The sequence below is a fragment of the Puntigrus tetrazona genome, chromosome 15 (assembly GCF_018831695.1).
Source record: "Puntigrus tetrazona isolate hp1 chromosome 15, ASM1883169v1, whole genome shotgun sequence".
Classification (NCBI taxonomy): Eukaryota; Metazoa; Chordata; class Actinopteri; order Cypriniformes; family Cyprinidae; genus Puntigrus; species Puntigrus tetrazona.
Genome location: NC_056713.1, coordinates 10343381 through 10369205, shown reverse-complemented (window position 1 = coordinate 10369205; position 25825 = coordinate 10343381). Strand labels below are relative to the sequence as shown.

At 36.5% G+C, this 25825-nt stretch overlaps 2 protein-coding genes across 4 annotated transcripts in view; both read right to left on the bottom strand.

Annotated features, from left to right (window-relative positions):
- Positions 1-16045, bottom strand: part of snx19b (sorting nexin 19b) — a 37440-nt gene extending 21395 nt beyond the window's left edge. For all 3 annotated transcript variants that reach the window (XR_006252665.1, XM_043258984.1, XM_043258983.1), the window contains exons 1-9: positions 15910-16045; positions 13633-15234; positions 12730-12868; positions 12547-12647; positions 12319-12438; positions 12124-12245; positions 11956-12049; positions 11711-11873; positions 10460-10589 (exon numbers count right to left, since the gene is read on the bottom strand). Coding sequence is in view for 2 of the 3 variants with exons in the window: in XM_043258984.1 (XP_043114919.1) it covers positions 10460-10589; positions 11711-11873; positions 11956-12049; positions 12124-12245; positions 12319-12438; positions 12547-12647; positions 12730-12868; positions 13633-15210 (2447 nt within the window). In the remaining variant the exon portion in view is untranslated. The remainder of the gene's footprint in view (positions 1-10459; positions 10590-11710; positions 11874-11955; positions 12050-12123; positions 12246-12318; positions 12439-12546; positions 12648-12729; positions 12869-13632; positions 15235-15909) is intronic.
- Positions 16046-18899: 2854 nt separating this feature from the next.
- rps6kb1b (ribosomal protein S6 kinase b, polypeptide 1b) lies at positions 18900-25770 on the bottom strand. Its single transcript, XM_043259641.1, has 15 exons — positions 25577-25770; positions 24836-24879; positions 24280-24400; positions 23350-23418; positions 23120-23267; positions 22699-22756; positions 22368-22468; positions 22180-22270; positions 21940-22030; positions 21266-21373; positions 21103-21165; positions 20265-20342; positions 20069-20176; positions 19867-19979; positions 18900-19787 (listed from the first exon to the last, which is right to left on the bottom strand). The coding sequence occupies exons 1-15, from the start codon at positions 25643-25645 to the stop codon at positions 19541-19543; spliced, it is 1509 nt and encodes a 502-aa protein (XP_043115576.1). The 5' UTR covers positions 25646-25770; the 3' UTR covers positions 18900-19540.
- Between the last annotated feature and the right edge of the window lie 55 nt (positions 25771-25825).

Sequence of the window (25825 nt, the reverse complement as noted above, 5' to 3'; positions counted from 1 at the left end):
GTTGTAAGCAGTTTCTATAATCTCAGCCGCTAAAGCCAGTAACTCTTCAGAGCTGTCTCGGGCCTCTTGGTGGCCATCCTCAACAGTGTCCTTCATAAACAGCCACTTTCCATTTCTTAATCACAGATTTAACTGTACTCCAAGGAATTTTCAATCAATGACTTGGAAATCGTCTTGTATCCATGCCCTGTGCTTTTCCATTTTTACATTGACTTGCTGGATTGATTTTTTTTTTCATGGTTCTAGTTTTGCCACAATTCTGACTCACCAGGATCTGGAGCTTCCAGACAGAGGTGTATTTATACTACAATGAACAGAAAATCCTGCACTGTAAAAAAACCCTGTGATTTTAACAGTAAAAGCCTGTAAAAATACTACAGTAAATAAAAAGAGCTCATTTGTTAACAGTAAATGTCCTTACTTTACACAACAGCACTTTGCACCATATCAGTTATTGCATCAATTTATTGCCATGTGTTACAGATAAAGTTAAGATAAAGTTCTGACAAACACAGCTGACTTTTTACCAGAAAACTTATCTCTATTCAACTATTTACATGAATTCCAAAACTACTTTAATACTCATTTTAAAGATATTCCAGTAGAAGAATAAAAGAGTCACATAAGCAGGGTGAATATGTTTTACTTTAGATCACCTCATAAAAATATTAGCAGATTAAAACATAAAAACATAAGCATATTATTGAGAGATGGACAGCTTTGTTTAAACAATTAGTTCATGGTATGTACCCTGTATTAATAACATTCATATTTATATCTATTAATAAATAATTCATGACGTATTTTAATTTATTTTACTTTAAATAAATTATCAATTAACTAAATATAATACATAAAACTGTCAATAAACTAATAGAATGCATTTGAATGGAATAGATTAATAGAAAAATAAATAGCACGATAGATAAAACGATAGAACAAAAGACAGACAGATAGATTAAACAAAATTGCATTGCTTCACATAAAATATGGACTAACTGAAATGAAATATAAAGTCTAAGACCATGAAATGGTCCACAGATTCTCATGCAGGTGTCTGTAACAGGTGTCTGTGCAGACTAATTATTCAGAGGTCCTTGTCCAAATACAGGCAACAAGGAGACCAATTCAGCTCCTGCTTTCTTACCGAATGGAACATAATGACCTTTATGAGGAGCCAAGAGTTGAATTGCATCAATTTGCGCAGTGAAATAATCAAACGCTCTGGGTTGTGTGCCAGTTTTTTTTTTAAACAAGCCATTGCAAGTTAGCAGTCTGTTTCAAAACCCAGAGGAATGCTGGACCAAAACAAATCGTCTTTCCCAAATCCAAATTAACTGGTTTATCTCAGATTAATCCATCTCCATGTACAACTGTTGCAAAACAAGCACATACTTTCACCTCAGAGGCCACGTCCTAAGATAGAAATAGTTTCTTGGCACGGGGACATTTGTTTGCGAGGAATCATCTCTGGTGCAATTTACACAAACCGTGACTGCGATATGGGATTAAAGCATTTAACAGAGATTTTCCATAGGGACGCAATAACAAGGCTGTGTGGTCTTTTTCCACATTGGGCTGCTGATAGGTTCATCAAGAATTTTGAGTTGAATCTTCACCTTCTGCCATAACAGTATTTATAATCTTTCACTCTCCGACTGACTGACAGATCGTTCTATCTCGTAATGATGGAGCATGATGAATGCTGGCTTCACAATCAGTGCACCTCATCCTGTGAGAATGCAGGGAAGACCTTCAGTTTCTTTGGTACTGACTAAACTTGCATATCTCCAATCAGATATTTTTGAATGTCTGGTTTTGTAGTTTCATGTAAAAAACACATTCTCACTTTGCTTGTAGACAAGCTATAGATAATTTTACAATATATAAGCTGAAACAATGTATAAGCTCATATATATAAACATATACATACGCTCGCACAATGCGCCTACGTTTGTGATAAATAACTAAAGCTAATTAGAATTAGTCTTAACTGAATTTGTGCAATGGTTATATCTATAAAAGGAGATTCTGTAGAGTGTTGCTGGAAATTACTCACATCAAGGGATTTTTTGGAAGTTTGAGTGGCTGCTGACAATAAAAACAAGATGGATTGGCAGATTGTGTTTTTCTGCGTATAGTTTTGGCTGTTTTATATCAAATACAACCCGTGGATGGATTCGCTGCAGCGATGTGGGTAGTCTACAGTCTGGTACTGTGCAGTACTCCAGAATGATGGAAGAGAGGAAGACAAATGTTTTGCGGTGCAATAAACCAGTGTTGGCAGGCCTTTCTTACCTCAAACCTTCCCAAACTTCCTGTTTATGAAGGAAATATTGGCAGGCTCAGCAAAACAATCCATCATAGCAGCATAGCATTTTAACACATATGCAAGACAAGAGAAAGATGCAGATTTTTCCTTGGAAAACAAATGGAGAATCTTTACACAATCTGTCCATCTATCTATCTATAATATGTACATAATTTATAGAGTTCATAGTGACCACATCTGTTAATAAAATAACAACACCAAAAGGTCCTATAAAAATAGTCTATACAAGTCAAATCTGTTTAACCTATAAATGCATGAATGCTTCACCAATCATTATTACTGTACATATTCAGGTTTATATATTCAGTATAGATGGATTTCTATCTGCTGAAACAGCCAAAAAAAAAAAACTTTAAAAGGTTTAATCTGAGAAGATGATTTTACCATTGTTGTCATCATCATAGAACACTTCCTACAGGCATTCAGCATCTGGCTCATATTCACAGCCATATTCTCAGAACTGTCACAATTCACAATGACTTCAAATTCAATATTTTGATCAATGGCAGCTTATTCACCACATCCAGCATCATGCGACATTTATATTTTATTGATTATAGTAATTGCTCTGCAGTAAAGCCATTCAAACCAGATACATTTTTGTTTTATGCTCGCCATAATTATGAGTAAAACATAATGCCATTATTGTGTATCAAACAGGAAAAAAGATGCATTGCACATATTGAGAGGAGTCATCAAATAAATAAATATAGTTGTGAAAAAATACCTACTCGTATGCATATCTATGGTATCTAGCGACCTCATACACTTTTTACAAAGAAAAAAAAAATCTGAAAACGAGCATTCTTTTATATTATACTTTTTTCAATATATTGTTTAGAACGAATAGACTGAGAAATACTTTTAAAAAAAGTCTTACTTTAAAATGACTGAAGGAGAGGATACAGAATGATGACGAGATAAGCATTTAAGGGTTAAAATGACCAGGGTGAGTAAATAATTTTAATAAAAATAAAAGATTTAAAAAGACAGTTCTCTTAAAAAATAAAAAATTAAAAATCTTCAGCAGAATGATGATATTATAAAAAAAGGTTTTGTCTTAATAATGAAAGTCTTAAACACTCATAGGTTCAGAACAGATTGACACCTCTCAAAATTTTTGCTACAGATATGTAAAAAAACCTGATTAACTTTTTTTATGGCAGACAAAGGATTAGTTAGCAGCATGAGTTCGTACTTATTTTTCAACGTGCAAAAGTTTCAGACTCTGTGTGCAATGGTCTTAAATCTAGTCTTCAGTATCAAACAATCCTTCAGAAACAGACTTTTTTCCACAGTAATTCTTTAACTAAAAAGTTCAAAAGTACCTTTAAAGGGTAGCGTAAATGATGATAGTATTTGCGTATGTGTGTGAGCCATTTCTTTTTACAGTGGAGCATTCTGAACGTGTACTGTAAACGTCCTTCACGTCATGCTGTGAATCAAGACTCCATATGAATTAATCTAATTAATCATCGGGTAACCTAGCGGTTCACACACAATCCTTAATGTAAAGCATACAGTGCTCGATTCTGCTTGTGAAGATCTACCTTCATGGAAGGTTCAGATCCAACCGTAATTAAATAAGCCTTAGCCGGACAATCAAGGTCTTTAAGTCCACTTGAAAATTACAGGCAGGTGTGTTAGTGCTGGAGCAAGAATCAGTCCCACAAGTTATATAAGAGCAGACGGTTTGGGTTTTTCGTCTCAGGAGTTAGTTTAAATCAAAGCTGGTGAAAATTCTGCAGCCATTTCCCAGCAGTAGGCTAAAGTAAGGGATCAATAAAGGATCAAATCATTGTTAACGTCCAACCACTGTTATTAAATGCACAAAAAAAAGCAACAATATTTAATCTAGGCCTTTTGGTATTCCTTCTGAACCACTTTGTAAAAAGTCATTCCTGAGGATCGTGTATCAGAATGTGTAAATTTCCATTTGGAAATGACTTTTCCCTCTGAATAATTAGCCAAACAAAGACATCCGTTCCGGTGCTAGAAGAAACGCAGACGTCGGTTAGGTAAACTAATTCTTTCCTTCAGATGATGTCCGATGTGTCTGTTTGCACCGAGGCATGAGCAGCAGCTGGCTCATGTTTCTGTCTCGCTTGCTTCCACACGATCACACACTGCCATTTCAGCAGGACCTGTCTGGCATGTTTCTATTTGGAGCGTCATTACATTCATTCTATCATCTACTATGTGAGCCGGTTCATATGTGGCAGGTGTATAGTCTCAATAGACCAATTTAAGCAAAGTTATTAATGTATCAACATATAGTGGTGCTTGAAAGTTTGTGAACCCTTTAGAGCAGTGGTGGGCAACAGATGCCAGCAACCCGTGCCTGCAGACCATTTTCAAGCCGGCTGGTTCTAATATAGATCAGTCATGACACCAACACAATGACTTTGTGGGGTATACTTCATTTTCCGCATTCCGTTCCGTATCACCTACTTGACTTGCGCCATCTCAACATTCACCTTACGCATGCGCTGTTGTACGCGGAACGCCAGTCTGGTCTCAAAACATTGCCTGCACGCGGACGGGGTGCAAGCTGTCGCCCTCCTGATGACGAACATGACGTAATGGGGACTGTGTGCGGACCTGCTGGACGTCCTCTCATAACTGAATCACAACAGGATATGTGTTGAACTATTTTAACTATATATTGACGTCGCCATCGGATGTTTGCTGGGATGCCATTAATGGGCTTACTCATGTCCTCTTTTATTTATTTTAGTTATTTTTATCCATTGCATCTCCCACATATGTGTTTTAGCAAGGCGCCTGTGTTGAACGTTGGTGAAGTACACTGCTTTATTTGTTTAAAACTTCTCAATGTGTCTTTTTGTTAATGACTGTCCTACTATGGGATTTAACACAAAGACACTGTAACACTCACAATCCCAGTCTCTTCTTTCATTAATTAATTTCTTAAATTATCCTTTAACTAGTTTTTTTTGGCCCGATGCCATACTTACTTGCTGACCCCTGCTTAATAGTTTTCTATATTTCTACATAACTTGATCCAGAGGATCATCAGATTTTTATATTCGTCCTCGGAATAAAATTTAAGATATTTTGGACAAAACCGGTTATTTACTTAAAATAAATAAAATATATAAAGCAAAATGCACTTAATTTACTTTTATCCCCCTTGGAAACAAGAGTAAATAAATAAATATCTTATGTCATTTTGCTTATTTAGTAAATGCATCAAATGTATTTAGTATTTAAATATTTAGACGTAAGCAGTGTAACTTTTTGCAGTGTAGAAATGGTTTTATGATCTTTTCCAGCCTGATAAAAAATAAAAAAAAAAAAAAAAAAAAAAAAAGACCAAATTCTTTACAGAACTGCCAATCCAAGAGATTCACATACTTTTTCCACTATGTAACATAGGATCATTTTACTGAATTAATGAATGACAAAATACATTTTTTGTCTCATTTGTTTGTTTGGATACTCTCTGTTGACTTGGGTCATATTTAGAGAAATAAAACTAGCACCACAAAAGTCACGAAAACATTAAATTGTTTGAAAGTTATTCATTAATAATTGAAAAATCATTTTTCTTAAAATATCAGGGTTCAAAACAAACCAAATCCATAAAAGACATGCATCCGATTCTGATAAAACCAAACATTTCTTGGTGAATTTGATTAATTCTATTTTAATTGTGCTTCTGCGGGTCATTAACTATAAGCAGTATTATGCAAACAAGTGTTACTAAAACTCAGATTCCTTCTCTATAATGGCTACACCCACATGTGCCACAAATTTGTAAATAAATGAACAGAACAAAAACATGTTTTTGTGTACATTCTTCCAGAAAAAAGGGGGAATAACCCAAGAATCTCATTATTGAAAAAAATGTGTAACAAGTAAGGCCTGCAAACGCAATGCAGATGTGCGCAATTTTTACCACACAAATTGGCAGCAGCATTAATCTTACCAAATACAAAACAAAATCTTTACCTAAATATGCCTTCATAAGCTCTACAAAGTGACTGTGATTACACGCTAAAGGTCAACACACTTACGTGTCTCTAGTTTGTTGGCAAGTACACATTCTTGAAAGACCAAACCTTTTCAGATGCCAAACTGTGATAGTGTTCAAGTGAATTAGTAGCGATTTTCTAAGCGACTGTAGATGTAAACGGCAGATTTTTTTGACAGAGATGCTGTTTCTCAAACGCTTATTTTAAAATATTATTCTTACCATTTCTCAGATATTGCACTCAGTCCAAACCTACTCTCGTATGATGAATCCAACAGTTTAACAGAATAATTTCTTCGCAGAGCTTGTTTTCTTTAACTGATATCTGAACAAAGAGAAATGTCCCACTAGAAAAGTTCATCCTTGGCAAATGAATTGACGTTGACTAAACCTCCACTGCACTCAACTGATCGTAACAAAAGGGAGCTTTGTTTCATCCAAAGAAACTGAAGATAGCAACAGCTGCAATGTCAGCACAACCCAAACAGCTCTCTGGGTTACAGTGGCCAGGATATCAAGAGGAATAAGATCTCCATCCAAAGACAAACAGCATGTCCAGACACCACCGTTTGGTGGTTTAATATCGTGTAGACATTCTGAGACGCTCTCCCTCAAAGACCCTCGACAATGCAATGCAAAGCAAAACATTTTCTCAATCAAAATAAACTCAGTCTGAGTGGTTAAAGATCTATTTTGAGCTCAGTAATTACACTGTCAATCTAAAGTCATAGCGACTAAACAAAAACAAATGTCGAGTAATGATGCCAATGCGATGCGGTGACTCCTAGGGGTCTCAGACTAATATTTTGCGAATAACTTCAAAAACACAATGTTAAGTCAAAGTTAGTCAATCCAGAATGTCTGCGTGATGTTTTCCCTCAAATCTTTAAAGAGCAAATGCCACCCCATAGCTAATTGCATTGGTAAAACTAAACATGCAGTCATCTGTCAAGAAAAGTTCAGACTTCGTGGATTCACTTCAGAGTTCAGTAAACATTACAGTTTGGTCCGATCGCGATTAAAGACGTGCTACCAGTGCTTTCCACCTTTTTTGGCTACACAGAAGTGGAAGCATTTTGAAAAAGCGGTCATAAAACTTGAACTCCACATAGAGTCAGAAAGTCGCCAAAAAAGCTGCCAATGCTCTGCCGATTCCATAACTGAAGATCGTCAAACTTGGGTTTCAGTGTCCGAGTAGCAGCATGCAAGCCTCACATCACCAAGTAGTGGACAGGATATAATGTACAAAGAAATTAATTTGATTTTGTTTGTAGCTTATACGGTTATTTAGACAGTGCTCAAAATTACCGGCAGGTGGCTTTAATTCAGCAACATTATATATACATTATTTAAAACAATGGGTTTCTATTTTAGATGGAAGTAATGACTGATGGAAATTCAGTTTTGCGTCACAGAAATAAATCACATTTTAAAGTATATTAAAATTATTTTAAATGGTAAAAATATTTCACGATATTAGTTTTTTGTCTGTATTTTTTTTATATAACAAATGTAATGAAAAGCCTTGATTTAGATAACGAACATCTTAAAAAATATGTATTAAAAATCTTTATTTTGGATGCAATACTTTGATTTGTCATCCCTGCCAGTTCAAAAACAAAATGAAAAAAAGCGGTTCTAGATTTTTCTTCTTTAAATCTATACATAATCTCTTGGTTTCACTGCTGTATTCTGTCGGGATTATATTCTTATAATATTCTCACACAGTTTAGTAGTCACTTTGGATAAATGATTAAATGTAAATATCCCGCATTATAGCATATATTAGAATTATCCTGACTGATTATAAAAAGTCATCATTTTTTTCCAACACCACGTATGCAATATATATTATTTACCATCTTTCCATTAATGTGTGACTATGATTTGACCAACAATGTATACTACTATTAATACTGTGCATATTTATAGATTTTAAGATAATGGCTACAGGAGCATATGTGAGTGAATGAGATCAGGTTGAAGATCCCTGGTTTAGAGCAGAACGAAGATCAAATGTGTTCTACTGACTCCAGAACAGTGGATTGGGGTGGGGATGAGCACCACAGTGAACATTTATTTCAAAAAGAGAACAAACAACCATTATACTGATCTGCTTAAACCAACAAAAGACACTGGCTCTATCCAACGGTCTAGGAAAAGCGTAGGCCTCACTCCAGCTTTCCCGTCCGAGGCTGTTAGCCATCAGCTAAACATGGCAGGAAGCCGCTCAGCTAGCAGGTGTTTAATACGCCGCCTCACAAACGAGTCATTTGAAATGGCTAGACATCACAACACGAGGATCTGTAAAACAGATGCGCATGGAGCTAAGGGCTTGCGTGTGCTATTTAATGTGAGGCCTGACCTTTCGGCTTGAATCCTAGAGGACGGACGGGATGGTTTCAAAGAATCCAAAAAAACACACAAAAAAAACTCTCCTTTATAGCACAAGGTTTCGGTAACCTCTCTGCATTAGAAAGGCATTACTGTGCCACGGGATAAATCTGCACTCCACAGACGTGCGGTCATCGCTAAACAGAGTAGCAAAAACACCAAGCACTTTAATTAAAGCATAGCAGAAAACTTCAACAACAAGCTGAAACTGAAGGTGGCTCAGCGGGACGTCCCATGACTGTTATTAACTCCAAGAGAAGTGGAGCAGAGGATGGGGGAAAGCCGCCTGTTGACAGCTTTAAAACACACAGTTCTCACTTCCTACATCAAGTTGTCATCGTCCTCTCTGCAGAACTTGTTTAATAAAGTATTTATATTCATGGCTAAAAATAAGAACGATCACGCAATTGTGCAGCACCTTGGGAAGGGAATGAGTGATGCCTTCAGTGACACCTCATTGAGTCGATCCGTCTGTCGCCCGTGTCTGTCTTTAGACTCTTTTGAGCCTCGGTGGATTATTTATATACTACTACTCAAAAGTTTGAGGTCGGTAGAATTATTCAATGTTATTTTGCAAGTCTTAACAAAGCTTCATTTATTTACTCAAAACTACAGCAATGAAAAATTATATTGGGAAATCATTTTTATTATTCTTTTTGAATATATGGGAAAATGCATTTTATTCCCACAAAATTGCAAAGCTGAATTTTTAACATAATTATTCCAGTTTTCAGTATCACATGATCCTTCAAAAATCTGCTCAAGAAATAATTATTATTATTAATGCTGAAAACAACTATATATATATAAATGACACTATAAGTTATTGTTATATTATTAATTATATTTAGATAAATATAGTTATAACTATTGCAATAAATAATTTTTAAAAAGGCATCATTTTGATTAAATTAATTACATTAAATACATTAAATACAATTTACAATAATTACATTAAATACAAAATATTAATCTTACTGACCCCAAACTTTACTGAAAACTAAAGTCACACTACTTAAGTCTAGAATATACAAAGATTTTGGAAAAATAAAATAAATGCTCTACAGCAATTAAAAAAAAAAAAAAAAACATAAAACAACATACAACTAATATTAACAGTCGACTCCACTTTCCTACAACACTGTACACCTCATAAATAGTTCAAATCAGCCTATATCTTTTCTATTAGGTCAAAAATCTAGTTAAAGGTCTCCCTCAAGCCAATTATCTTGGCGCAAAGCCTGTTTCAGTCAAGACATAAAAATGCTGTAGCAGTCAAAGTCTATAAAGTATACAAGATTTCATCCAATAAATTAAATTAACATTAATCTGCACAAACAAAACTTTAAGAAATGTCCCACTTTTCACTTTATGCAATTATGCATTTTATAGATTTATTACAGATTTATGGCATTTACTAAGTTGAAAACACTTTGTTCCACATCGGTGATGAGAGATGTGTTGGACATCTCTTAAATCTCTCAGCCGCTGATTAAAGAGAGGCAGACAAACGAATGCGTTTTCAGTTTGTGGATGAGGTGTCTGCACTAATACTGCTCAAACATGTCTGATCTGCTCTCCATAGTCAAGGAAACATCAACAGAGTAACTGCAGAAACGCCAAACAGTTGCTTCAGTTTTGAGGTCTAATCAAAATACCGGCTATGTGAATCTGGACTGAATTTCCAAAAACCGATTAAACCACGATCAGGCCCTATCATTGGGGTGGACACACACCTTTCAATGAGGGTCCCAAACAGCAGTCTGATGGTCCTCTGGGTGTTCTCTGTGCAGAGCCAGCTCCACTGATCCTTCATGAGCACACACAGGATATTCAGGGCCTGGTCAGACAGAGCCATCTCACTAGCTGTATAAAAACACACAGGTACACACAATATAAAGCCATCAGTCAAAGCTGGGCAAGAGGAACTGGTCAGGAACTTTGAAAACGTGTTTGTAAAATGATTCCCAGAATGACTAAATAAGAGCACAGCATGTTCCATGTCCGCAAGTACAACTAGAATACAAAATATGAACACACACAGATCCAATCACTGACATGTTTTTATAATATGGAACATGAAATGACTCTGTTTATTTTTTCCTCCACAGAACTATGAGAGCTGGTTTTCGTCAATGCGAGGGATCCTCGACAACATTATGAAAGTACAATGCTGCCCTCTAGAGTTAACTTATACACTGTTTCATCCAACACTGTCACTAGAATCTAGGCTTCCATGAAGAAGCTCTAAAGTCCTTTAACATTCCATTGAAAAAAAAAAAAAAGGTTCTTTATGGTGAAAAGGGGGTTTAAAAAGAGGCTTGTGTGGGAAAGACTTCACAAGTAAAACAACTCACGTTTTGGAGTTTTTTTGTAATTTTTAGTTTCCCCAGAAAGATGTTTCATACTTTATTTTAGGAGTGTAAAACAGTAAACATTTATGTACTGAACATTTTTGAGCAGGTTTTTTGGTTTGGTACACATGCGCACCGAACTACAGCATTGTATTTATATAATGTACATGATTTCAGATCATGTCATTTTTTTTTTTTTAGGAAATTCAAACAATAAGTGCTGTTTTGACACTCTTTATTGCGACACAGTGCTTTAAACACAAGCCTCCGTTTAAACGGCATCACAGAGTATTAGTTAGCTTGATCGTCCCATCCTTACTATTAGTTTTAATGTAAATAAACACGAATGATCATCTCACGCCTCATGTAATCGCTCAATCTGTGTCACAAACAAAATAATATGTGAGGCAAGGCATTAATGGCCACAGCTCCTTTATTTTTTCCCCCTACAATAAAGAAACCATACCGAACTGTGCCGTCAAAACTGAAGTACAATATGTTTGTTTACTGTAACACCTCGCAAATCCTTGTTTGAGAAACCTTGAGTGAGCTGACAGTTACATCACCGAGTTGAACTCAAGAACTAATATAAGCTAATAGTTATTGTTATTTCTCTTATACAAGAGTCGTTACCAGAGTCACCGAAGGCGGGTGCATTCTGGGCACATGGGCATGTTTTCACATCCCATTTAGGTCCTCCACTTCTCTCTGCATCAGCATCACCCGCTTTAGCCTCAAAACGCTCCTTGTCTAAGATGAAGCTCTCCAGCTCATTCAACGAGAAGCCGTTGAAAACCTGTAACAACAACAAATCAATGCATATTCCCTGTTTTTACGGTGCGCTGAAAAAGGCTCAATTACTAATAACTGCAACTCACAGAGCTGCTTTCATCACAGCTGTACAGCACGTTGGGTTTCATGTCAGACACGTTGAGAGCAGGAGCAATCTTACTAGAGAACCTCATTCGAGACCTAGAAATGAAACGTGTATTAGAGATGATTTACGGCTATAAGCGTTCTGAAATACAAGCAGCTTCCTCCTATACTTGGATTTCTTGTCAGTGGACAGTCTCCCATCAGGCTCTGCGTCAATGTCCTCAGTGGGACTCTGTGGTTCTGAGCGAGGGAAGGCCGTCTTCAGGGTGTCCACTATAGCATTCACCACAATCTGCCAAGTCATAAAAAAAAATTGTACGTAAAGCGTTTCAGATAAAACGTACTGCGCGCATTCTGAAAAGTACCTTGTCTATGCGTGAAACTATGAAGGGTTTCTTCACAAAGGCGATTCTCGCATCAGTGTTTAAAGCAAGAAATTCTTGCATTTCCTCACTGTTGGCCGTTTCAGGAATAGCGCAAAGTTGCTGTAATGAAAGAAAGCTTGAATAAACATTTAAAAGAAGCCGCGTGGAATGGAGTACCGACATTAAATATAGTCCGATTTATGTAATTTATATTTTCAAAGAACGTACCCTAAGGAATGTTTCCAAAAGGCCTTTCCTGGCCTCGACTTTGTCACTGTCCATGTTTCCAAATGGAAGCTCAGGAAATATTTTCTTTGGTCCTTTCACATCTACAGTTAACAGAACAAGACAACCAATAAAACAGTGTTTTGGAAAGCTTTGCAACTGACAGGACTAATATGCTCTGCTCACTTTTAAGAATCTTGCGTAATTCTGGTTTCTCCTCCAAGCGCGTCTGGAGGTTGAGGAATTCGCTGTAGCGTCGGTTGACGGTGTGGTAGGCCATGGGCTGCAAAGATTCAGGATTCTCAGAGTCCATGGCTGTCTCATACTGCAAGACAAGCAAATCTTTATTAATCAATCCTATTGAAATGACTTTTTGCAGCGCTTTGTGCTTTGGGTTACTATTACAAACTAAAGCTTTATAGAATATCCTATGAACTACAGAGCTGGGCTGATACTAAAAATTACGTATGTTGAACTGAAAAATCTGAAAAGTAAAATTCTGTACAAATTTGTTTAAAAAAAACAAACAAAAAATACTAAAAAAACTAAAATCAAGTTGTAAAACATTTTTAAATATTACGTAAAGCAATAATAACAACAGTAAACAAATTAATTATTAATATATTTATTAATATAATAAACTATACTATTTTATATATATATATATATATATATATATATATATATATATATATATATATATATATATATATATATATATAAATAAATGTTTAGGTTATAGCCAACATAAGTGTACAATATTATACAGTGTTGTGAAAATAAACAAATATAATAAATCCTACAAACTAAAATCAACAAGTTTATCATTATTAAATTATCATTATTAGAATATACTCTGAATATAGTAACATAAATAATATGAATATATAAGTAGGCAATATATTAATTAAAAAATATATATTTAACTATATTTAATAGTAAAATTTGCCATGTTAGATGATGGCAATAGGAATCTATATATGAAATTAGGAGAAATTAGGAGAAAATTCAGTAAACTTTAACCATGATTTAACTAACCTGATAGTTTGACTACCATGATCTAACAGAGAAAAGTGAGAACCAATTCACCTTTACAGTGTAGAGAGTGTAGGGATGTGAGCCAGTGCCTCTGTGCTCCTTGGCGGTGATGGTGCCAGTGATGCGGAGGTTCTGGATAATGACCGGACCCTCTGGGCTGCTGAGGGGCTCAAAGTTGAAAGGTACCAGGGATGCCATCCCAGCGGGTGAAGAAGCCAGGGCGGGCGCAGTCAAAGCCAGCTCACCGGGGTTCAGCAGACCTGGCTGGTCTGCGCTCGAGTTACTCTTCTCCAACGGCTGGAGGGTGCAAAAGCTCGATGGCTCTTCCTCGGTGGAATGTACCGATAGCTCCTTCTCTGTCGTACTGGTGTAAGTTGGAACTTCATCGTCGAGGTCTAACACAGCATCAACTGGAGTGATGCATTCGGCTAGTCTTTCAGAAAGCGTCTCCTCTGAACCAATCAGAACCAGCGATTCTAGAGAGCCCCGCTTGAAATCCGTTAGAGGAGATTCCAAATCGGAGTCGGTTTCTTGATAGAATGGATTGGGCTTGCCGAGTCTCAGATAATCCCTGGGGCTAAAACCCAGCGGGAACGGTTTGGTCGACCGTGTTTCGTCGTCTTCCAGGTTGTGTGGAGAATAAAGATCAGCAGAGTCAATGACATCATAAGCTGCGAGTTCTGGTGTTGGGGCCTCCATTGCTGAAGGGGTCTCTGGGGTGACTTTTAGGGTCAGAACGCAAGGAATTTCCAGCTCTGGAGGCATGTTTTCTTGAGGAGATCCAACTTGTGGTGGAGCCTGAACTTCTACTGGGTCTGGTTCTGAGGCTGGTTCACTGGATTGACTAAAGATGCTGACAATCAACAAGTTTAGCCAGTCTGGATCGGACAGTTTTGCGATTAAAGGCAGCAGAACGTTGCACGTTATAAGTTCGCCCACCACAAATCGACCTGTTCGGGTTTCTAAATGTGGAGGAGGTACAAGAACATGGAGAAGCAGATCTACAAAGGCCCGCACGTAATTCACTTCGACAGCAGAGCTCTGAAGAGCGGGATGAGGAGGGCAGATTTTGCTGTACGCCTCCCAGAGATCTTCATCTTTGCCCACCTCTTGATGTTTAATGGCTTCCTTGGCACTCAGAAAACACTGAAGGTGGCATCCAGACAGGTCTAAAACCCTCTGAGATAAAGCTTTCCTGTCCACGTTTGCCGCTCGACCCTTCAGCTCCAGTGCCATGGCGATCATAGCATTGTGCACCTCATCCTCAAACTCTTTTTCTTTGGAAATGGTGCTGTACCACGAAGTGACAAAGTCACGTATGATTTTGCCGACTGTCTTCTGGATCTCATCTTCCAGTTGTTGCTCGCTCTCAGCGCTACGCAAGATCTCTTCCAGCCTAACAAAGCGCTCTAGGTGAACGACGCTGTCCGAGTCCAGGACAGCCTGGGAACCGAGCCAACCACCTAAAACCACTAAGAGGCTTGTGAAGACACAGAGGAGCCAAACGTTAACCAGCAGGTGGAACAAGACCATCCAGGCCAGCAGCACCCCAAAACCAAGCAGCTTCCTCTGGACCAGAACCTCAGACAAGCCCCAGGGGTTCGCATTGAGATGCTCTGGATGAGACATTGCCGAGATTTACTGAGATTCCTCCTGTGAAGGAAAATGAAGAGACAGATCAATAAAATAATTGAGGTTCCCATTGACGTCCACTGTAGAGACATTTCTTAAATATCTGCGCCCATTTTTCACATTAGAAAGCAAGTCATTTGGTTTTGGTAGAACACGAGGGATGACCGTATCTATAACGGAGATATTAATTAGTTAAGATAACTGATTGTTCATTTTTGGATGAACTGCTCGGTTCGTGAGAAACCAATAGATACTGTCCATACTGTATATATTAAAACTCTGGTAACTTGACAGTATCCACAACTGATATCAAAATAAGCAATTGGACCGTAAGAAATATCAAAATATCAAAAATCAAATAGAATATAAAGCTGAATTATCCTAACAAGGTTACTACTTTAGAGGGGACTACGGTTACCATGACAATATTTATAAGATCTGTCTAACGATCAGTGTGCAAATGTGGATTTGATATAATTTTCACTTGAACACTGTAATAATATGCATATTATTAAAACACAATAGATCAAGCTTAACAGCAAAGACAAGTTTGAATAATCTAGGCATCGTGACTTCGTCTATATATATATATATATATATTTAATGACGTTGCTGTTTTTATGTGTATCAAAACATATAGCTGTTAAAAAAAATTTAAAAAAGGAGTAAAATATTATCGAATAGAAACAAACTTACCTTAACGGCATATGTAATGAGTGTGAAGAGCAAATTTAGACCACAACCGATTCATGTTTAAAAGCCGACTCAAACGGCCTCGCAGTGTTTTGACAGCTTCTTCCTCGTCCTCTCCGCCTCAGAGATATTCAGTGTTCTGTCGCCCTCTGGAGGTCACTCTGATCCCTGCGGGCAACGTTCACTTCCTCTGTGTGTCTTTCTACACAATTAAAGTTAAATTGTATTTACGTTATTAAAGTTAAATACTTTTTATGTATCATGGTTTCAACAACAATATTAAGCAGCAAAGTCTACTTTCAACAATGATGATGATAACCATTATTAATAACTGAGCACCAATAACTACTGAACAGAACAGCAGTACATTAAAATGATTGGATCAAGGATCATGTGACACTAAAGACAGCATTAATGATTCTGGAAAAAAAATAAATAAATAAATATATATATATAATTTACATATAATTAATAATGTATATAATTATATATATATATATATATATATATATATATATATATATATATATATATATATATATATATACACATATACACACACACATACATATATATATACATACACGTATACATAAACATATACAATATATATTGTATATTGTAAATGTTGTTATTGTAAAATGTTAGCATTTATAGATATTTTTTACTGTATTTTGTAAAAATGCAGCTTGGAGTACACTTGAGTGTACTATAAATGATAACATTTAAAAAAAAATAAAAAGAATATACACACACAAAAACTAAGTTTCTAATAGGTTGTTATTGCTGTGATGTCATGGAAGAACCATTTTTGGTTCCCAAAAAAAAAATCCTTTTCCGACTATAATGTACAATTTCTGCATTTGAAAGGTTCCGTGGATGTTTATGGTTCTTCTTAGAACTATTTATTTTAACCTTTATTTTCAAGAGTGCACTCAACGAAGCGTAATAGGAAAACTACACTAATTATAAAACAAATACATAGCCAAATAAAAAGCAATTAAATTGTGAAATAAAAAAAAAAACTACATCAGGCTGTTAGAGCTCACGCTGCCGTACCGCATCCCAAGTTTGAAAGCAGAAGCAGCCCCAGGCAGCTGCCTGTTCCTAACATGGATGAATCATCCAGCGCTGTTAAAACTGTTAGTCCTGCTACAACTGATGTTCAACATCTGTTTCCTCAGAGACAGACAGTTATTTCCGTTACGCTGTAAATTTTAGGGAATCCCCTGGAAAACACAAACGAGAAGACCATATTGTCACATGCAAATACCATTAATGCTCTCCCCAGATTGTACTTCCTCTAATAGATGTGCAAACAGCGTTCAAGATTTAAATACACATTCGTATGCAACCGAGCCATCTACGTGATTCTTGAAGAAAGCATTCAAAGCAACAACGCAGCTGTCGCTGAAAAAGCATAAATATTACTAGACTTGGCATGGCCAGACGACGCGGCCAGGGTGAATTCAGGTAAGCTGGGCCACTTTTCTTTCAGAACTCATTGATCCAGCCGGTCAATGCAATCTGGACTCAGTCCAGCTGGACAGTGACCTTCAGTGCAGATAACTCTGATTGGCAGACGCAAGCTGCTTGTGTTAGCAAGAGCACAGAAGAGATGTAACACATCCTTAAAAAACACAGCGCTGTGAGACCCAAATGTCAGCAGCAGATAAAAGACGATTATGAAGCGTGCCCTCTCTGGTGACTGGACGAAAAAAAAATGTGCTTTAGCATTACATTGCATCAGAAACCAGCATTTCGGTTCATAGACACTTCATAGACATGTTGCACAAGAGCTGCATCCTTTGGGAAAAAATGTTTATACGTATCTGCATCTGCATGAGCGTTCGTTTATATCCAAATTATTAATACCAGCTGAAAATCGTTAAGATCAGACATTATTCATCTGTATTTGAACCTAGTTTTACACAAAGTGTGTTGCAGAGAGCATCAGGGATATCTACTCCAATGCTTCTCAACCAAAGGGTCTCGAACTAATTTGAATAAGACAAAACAAGCATTAAAATAAGCCAAACATTTGTTAAAAATCACAAGCTGTGGACGATAACATTAATGCACTGTTAGCTAACAGGAACTACACGATTGTACTTTTATGAACTTACATTAACAAAGATTAATACTGTAATGTAGTGTTCGTTGTTGGTTCATGTTAATACATCTTATTGTGAATTAATAATTTTATTAAATTAATAATCTTATGGTAAATCTTTACCAGTGGGACTTGAAGACCTTGAAAAGTCACAAACTATTTAACTCCATGGACACTTTATATTAAATTTTTTTTTTTCTAGCCAAGCACCCAAGCATTTTATCTATTGTAAATTGTTAGTAAAAAAAAATTTTGAACATGGGGAGAAAAAAAAAAAAAAAAACGAGGGCTTTAAATACTGTTGAGGACAAATGATTTAAAAAATAATTAAAAAAAAATTAAAAAAAGTTAACACTGATCTACAAAACATTTTTTAGAACCTTTTGTCATACTTTACATAAACGTTCATGTTAGTCAAAGCATTAGCCACAAAATTTTTCTTATTAAATACTATAAGCTGTTTGTTCACAGTTGTTAATTTAACTAGTTGATGTCAATTTATTTTGTCAACTTTAGGATCCAAAATTGAAAGTATCTATTAAAGTATCTAATGCATTAACCAGCGGCACTAAATTTAACACTATTGTGAAGTGTCAGTTTTTCCTGAATTTTACTTTCAGTTAATTTCCAATTTGACTAAAAAGTCATAAGCATTTTGATACAAAATTAATCACAGGGATGAATTGTATTTTAAAATGTACATATCTTATAGTTTTTCCAGTGGCTGTATTTTTGAACAATTAAATTCAGCCTTGATTAGCCCAAACGATGTCTTTTATAAAACATTTAAAACCGTTTAAATGGTAGCGTTTCGCATGAATGCGCGTCTTTTTATAAAAAACTCAAGCGCTCCAACTTAATTTGACAACCCAGCACAGAATAAAGTTTCAAAAGTCAACATATTTGTTTTTATTGAGGCTCGTGTATTTATCCATCATCTATACAGCACTGTGGGATACACTCATTTAAAAATGTATAAGACTTAAGTCAGGTTGCGAACCTCCGCTGAGCGAACCTCCCACAAACGCATCTCATTCTGCCATCCACGATGATTTGTACAATTGTTTAACAGCTGGAAAGCGATTCAGCTTTCCTTGGAAATACTGTAAAAACTCAAAAGCATCCCACTGGAAGCAATTCCTCAACATCACTTGATCTTCTTGCAGGGATCATCAACTCATCTGCACATTTGCAAATAGTGTCTTTTTTTTTTTCTCTTTTTGTTTGTTTGATGTTCCTTTTATGGTAAAATCATGTAAAAAAGTTGATAATCCAAAAAAAGGCCCGATCCTGATAATCCATTTGATATGTAAATGACAGGAATCATCTAAGAATGCACTCTGAGGTTTTGGGATGTGAGGAACCGTAGCAGTTTCTCGAACTCGGTGAAAGACACATGCTCATCAGATGTGAAGGACAGTATATAGCAGATGGTAGTGACTGTGGGGACCTTTCTTCGCCCCAGGTGTCCATATAAAAGAAATAGAGAAAGCAAAGGAAAACTCTAAGTTGGACTAATGGTCATAGGTTCATACGTAGATGCTCTGGCCTTTTGGAGATCACGGGGTAGGCCTGCTGCTTAAACTGGCCCACGTTGGAGCCAGCGGGTTGCCTGATGGGAAGAGGGGCGGTGGCCTCCGAACTAGCCTGGACCTCCATCTGATCCATGGTGGACACATCCATAGCGAGCTCTGTGGGGGACTGGAGGGTAGAGGATCCGGGTAAAGTGGGACCTCGTGGCCAACAATCTCCTGAGAACTTAATGGGGCTGAAAGACGGGATAGAAAAAGGTTTTTATTTGATTTACGAAAACGTGTGACATTTACAAGTCCAAGAATGGGGATTACCTGACAGGCGTGCGAGGGCTTCCCAAAAACCGGCGAGGTGAACGAATTTTTGGCTCAAATGAGAACTTTTCCTTTATATTTTCCAACACAGATGGAGCTACATAGGTAAAACCCTGTGAGAGTTAGAAGAAAAGGTAAGTAAAGCCCCAAGAATTTCTCTACACAGAAGCACGACGGTGACATCATGACTTGGCTGCCTTACCAAAAAGACCTGATTTGCACTTTCGCTTAGTGTGGAGTCATCAGGACTGTCAACGGGAGTCTGGCTGGTGAACTTTGAATCGAACTGGCTCACATCGTCAGCAGATTGCTGTCGAAATTAGACATTGGGTCAAGTGATGCATATATACTCAATTAACCCAAAAGACGACCGAAAGAACCACAAAAAGTATAGTTACCAAGAAAGGCTTGAACGGTGGTTCTACTTTACGCGCGAGAAGGTCATCCCAATTAACATGTCGGAAGAAGGGATGAGTCTAGAAGACAAATTCAAGCTAATAAATAGACGTCGGATTACAAATTAAAACCACCAAAAGTCGGTCGTATCTGATACACAGGTTTCTAAGGCCTTGAAATTATCAAGATGATCAAAAGATGCTGAAAAACCTGTTGACAACCTACTACATGCCTTCTTTAATCTGATTGACAGTTTATGCTTTAACAAGTAAAATACATGCATGCCGTGACCATGAAAGGAGAGTTTTTTGAGAAGACCTTTATGCATTGAAATCATCACTGAATTTAATAACAGCTTGCATATTATCAGCAATACCAGATGGAAGCAACTTAGCTTCTTTATAATTATCCACATTTTTTTTTCCAAAATCATGTTAAAACGCAAACTGAGAAACATTTTTGTTGATCTCCAGATCTCAGTCATTGTATTGCATTGCATTATATGTTCTTGGTCTCAGCAATAAAAACTAAAAACTACATTTTAGGCAAGTAGTCAGCCAAGCCGTTACAAAGATTTCACTGAATTACACAAATAAAAAAAGGATTTTTAAACACGAAATAATTAAACTAAACTACATTCTGCCTAATTTGGGTCTCTGAATACAACAGTTTTTTGTTGTTATCGTTGTTTTCATTTATCTCATGTTATATAGTCCATAAAAGCCTACAGCATCAAAAATAACACAGGAAAGAAAATAATTTAACATTTTAATATCCAAATATTTTGGACTACTTATTCATGTTAGGCTTTACAGGGTTATGATGTTGATTAAAACAGACCTGTACTTCTGTTGCATCTCCAGGTCCAGCCCCAAGCCGAGATGAGGCACTTCTTTTCAGTAGCTAAACACAGTAAAATTTATTACAATATGACAGAAAAAGACTAATTAAAAAGCTGCAAAAACCAATTACATAAACACACAATAAGCTGTTGTAAACCTACCCTTTTGAGAAGGTCCCTGGCTTCTTGTGTGAGGTAGGGTGGGAGGTTCAGTTTGCATTTAAGAATTTTGTCAATGGTTTTTTTACGGTTCTCTCCTGTAAAGGGGGGCTAGAACGGAAAACAAATTACGTTGAAAAAATATATAAATAAATGAGATATATATATATATATATATATATAATTGGATTTTTAAAGGCTGATGCATTAATTGTAATTTTATTAAAATAATTTTATTATTTTAATAAAATTACAATTAATGCATCAGCCTTTAAAAATCGATTTAAAATGTGTTACATTAAGGGAATATGAATACAACAAAATTGAAATTGTTTCCTTATTACTACAGAAGCACATTATTGTTGAAAAAATAAAGAAATAAAATGTAAAGAAATAAAACTTTTCATACTCTTTGTTTCCCTCTAGAGAGTGTATGTAAATAACAGATAAGTTCATTTTAAATATAATTAATAAATTCAATTTGACCCATAAAAAAAATAATAATAATACAATTAAAAAAATAATAAAAAAAAGTTAGTCAAGTTCATTTATTGATTGCTGAAATCAATTCAGAAACAAATCCATACATTTCAGAATGTAAATGCAAAACCCAAACTGAAGTACTGCAGGCTATTGTGCACAGCACCATCACAAATTGCCAAGACATTTATACTCACGGCTCCAGTTAACATGTCATACATCAAAGCCCCCAGACTCCACCAGTCAACGGCCCGATTGTGTCCGCTTCTCATGAGGATCTCTGGAGCCCTGAAATAAAGAAACGTCTCACACTACTGTAGAATCCATCTAAATGCATGTCACATGGGCATGTCAGGCCACGAAAAGAGACATTTGCAAAACAGGAAATTAGCTACTCGGACATCACAAGGATGTAAAGGTTTCTTTAAACGCCTCACATGTATTCAATAGTGCCACAGAAAGTATGCGTCACCGTGCCGTCATGAATCGACTCCTTACACAGCCCGAAATCAGTCAGCTTCACATGTCCTGCGAGGAGACAAAACTATTTTTTTTAGAATGAAAGCTTTCTCACTCTAAACGTAACTTTTAGTGCTTCGTAAACTACAAAAAGCAACAGCCAAACCTTGGTTATTGAGCATGATGTTCTCAGGTTTGAGATCTCTGTAGATGATGCCTTTCTGATGCAGGTGTCCGAGAGCCATAGAAATTTCGGCCAAGTAAAAGCTGCGTGTAAAAAGCCCCGAGCATCATTCTGATTATCTTCGCTCATCTCATGTTGAATGTAAGGCCTATTGTATGCATGTGTCGGTGTTCGTGTGTCCTTGAAAATTATTTAAAAAGTTGACACTTCAATGAAACACTGTGTTTAAAGAGCTAAGTTTAAAGAGTTCAGTTTTAACATAGCAAGTCTACGCTTTAAAAGCCACATAACTGGTTGAATTGCCTTTACTTACCAGGCTGTGTCCTCCATGAAAATCCCTTCCCGCTCAAGCTGCATGAAAAGCTCCCCACCTGCAAAAGAAAAAAAAAAACATTTTTTCCTCTTCAACCAAGAGCTTCAAGAGAAAACACAGAGATGGACTGATAGCGAAGCTTAAATCACACACTGAAAATTTTCCACTTCAGTAAGCAAATGGAAAAACGCGTTTTAATACTAAATGCTTTTTTTAAACGCATCGCATAATTTGTTTTTGTAAGCATTACATGTCAAATTTTTTTAAATAAATTTACTCTATGCATAAAAAAAGCAAATGACAGAAGGAATGCCTCTGAGGGCAGAATATATTCCTTAGCAACTCCGCAGCAACAGGAGGACAGCAGAAAGAATGAGTGGTTATCCATCTCTGAGACAAAGGTTGTTCTTGATTCACAAACCACTTAGGTATTCAAGGATGAGGTAAAGCTTGCCGCCCGTCTGAAAGGCATAGATTAGATCAACGATGAAAGGATGCTTGACTTCCTCTAAGATGTTCCTCTCTGCTTTAGTATGCGCTGTGTCCTTGGCGTTGCGTACAATCATAGCCTACAAGCAGCAGAATAGGGTGACATTGAGACACTGCCACGAATGAAAATTGATGCATTCAAAATTAAGGAATTTGATCTACCTTTTTTAAGACTTTCATAGCAAATATTTTTCCTGATCCTGCGCCAGATACTTTCCGAACCTGGAAAACCTACAAAAAAAATAAAACAAAAAAGAAAGTTCAAATCAAGCCCGGACTTTATCAAACAGAATACTGTTCCAGAGTGTCATTTCTGTATTATGTGTATAGTTTTTATTAGTTTTTGTAAAAATGTATTAATCCTAAATACCAACACTGATCTAAACAGTTTGTGTTAGTAACTTCAATGCTTCAACTTATAAAAATGTAGTGACAATAGAAATATTTTATGTATGAATTTGATATTTAATTTATGGTTTATTTCAATTCACAAACAATTTTAACAGCTCTAGCTTAAAGTAACCCTACTACTCTACTATGATATACTGATATTGCTAGGGCTGGGAGATATATATACATAAAATTGATATTTTTATGCATATCCGGCCAGTAAAGCCGGTTCTTTGATTAGCGGTAAATCTCCATCGCCTGTTTTCAAATAGAGCTACACCCGATGAATCACCCGTGAAACTGAACGTGATATTGCGTAGCTTGTCGGGGATGTTCTGCGAGTTAACTGGCGCTCCATTTCAATACCGCTAATCAAAGAACCGGCTTTACTGACAAGATGCACATATATTGTTATATAAATCCCAGCCCAGCTCTAGATATTGTATGATATTATTATACCCAATGATATTAAAACTTTAAACGTCATTTAAAGTAACACGTGTGCACATACATATACAAAATTATATATTTTTTTAACAAACTGTTTGTGTGCGTCTTCATAAATACATAAATATATACGTATTATATACGTAAACACACGTACTATGTAAACAAAAACCTTTATTTTGCATGTGATTAATCAATATTAATTGGTGCACTAGATAAATAAAATTAAAATATTACAATGTGTTAATCACATACCTTTCCATAACCTCCTTTTCCCAACACACGGAGAAGCTCAAAACACTCCGGACGGATGTTCTCAGTGCCTTGGTTCACGTTGTCCTCCGATATCTCAATCTTCTCACAGTCGTCCATGTTACTATAAAAATAAATAAATAAATTATATCAGTGATACTGTGCATTATTCTTATCATTTCCATTAGAATATTGATGCTAGAATATGTCTAGGAATAAATATTTATATTATTGTATTTTAAATTATTTAAAAAAACAATAACACACACATACATATATATATATATATATATATATATATATATATATATATATATATATATATATATATATATATATATATATACATATATATATATATATATATACATATATGTATATGTGTATATATATATATATATATATATATATACATATACACATATATATATATACACACATATATATATATATATATATATATATATATATATATATATATATATATATATATATATATATATATATATATATATTTATTTATTTATTTATTTATATTGCAACCACTACACATACTTACAACTCAAAGCCACTGCACTGATCCATGAGGTCATTGATCTGAGCCTGCAGAAAAGAAGTGCGAAATGCATAATCAATAAATGCTCGATTCCCTGCAACAGCGAACAGAGTTATGTCGGGGTGAGAGAAGATCGCTGCACAAGGAGATAACGTTACGAGGCAACAGTTGGCAGCGCTTCTAGTCCGGACACGAAAACGTAAGGGATCGGATTTCGCAATACTATTCCCAGAGATCCCATAAGGTGACATGCACCATCTACGGTCTTGCAAATCCTAAATGACCGATCCTCGTGAATAAAAAAAAAATGCGTGCTAGCGAATTAAATAACTAACTATCTTCAAGCAGCGTGCATGCAAAAATGTGCGCGTTTAAGGTATTCTGCATTGCAAGTTTCGACGTGAAAGGAAACGCATACATCCAGCCCTTTAAACTGCCACAACTGTACTGTACTGTACTGTACTCTACTGCCAAGTAGTAAGCTCACACACAACCCATCATCTCCAGCTCGTGTCACTGACTGCTGCACGTAAAACATATTTCAGCATGTGAAGCTCAAATATAGCTGACACGCGTACTGACAGACAGAAAACCGGTCGTTCGGTACATATAAACACACTGTGGGGTAATCGCGCTAGCCTGTTAGCATAACATAAAGCAGTTTCTCGGGCCTCGGGCCTGCGCTCTGCTCGGGGAGGTACACTCCCGCGTGCTGTTCGCTTCAAAACGGCCACCGTCCGTTACCTCCTCCAGCTCATCATCGGAGACATTTTCCTCCGGCTGGTCCAGATCGATGTCGAAAACGCCAGCCATCGTTGATTTCGCCGTCGGGGGTCACTTCAAGCCGCGTGAGGAGCTCGCGCTTCCCGCCTCATGGACATGAACGCACCGACGCCATGACCGGCATGACGCGAACTGACACCCCCGCGCGGAGGAGAGAGGGAAATACTCGAGCGGGACTTTAAACGGTTTTCATGCGTGTAACTGTCAAAA

Coding starts and splice junctions, on each gene's coding strand:
- rps6kb1b (XM_043259641.1), bottom strand. CDS start 25,645: ATGGCTGGCGTTTTCGACATCGATCTGGACCAGCCGGAGGAAAATGTC. Junction 22,271..22,367: donor CATCATGCTCAATAACCAAG/GTTTGGCTGTTG, acceptor GTCTCCTCGCAG/GACATGTGAAGCTGACTGAT. Junction 20,343..21,102: donor GAGATGCAACAGAAGTACAG/GTCTGTTTTAAT, acceptor TTTGTCTTCTAG/ACTCATCCCTTCTTCCGACA.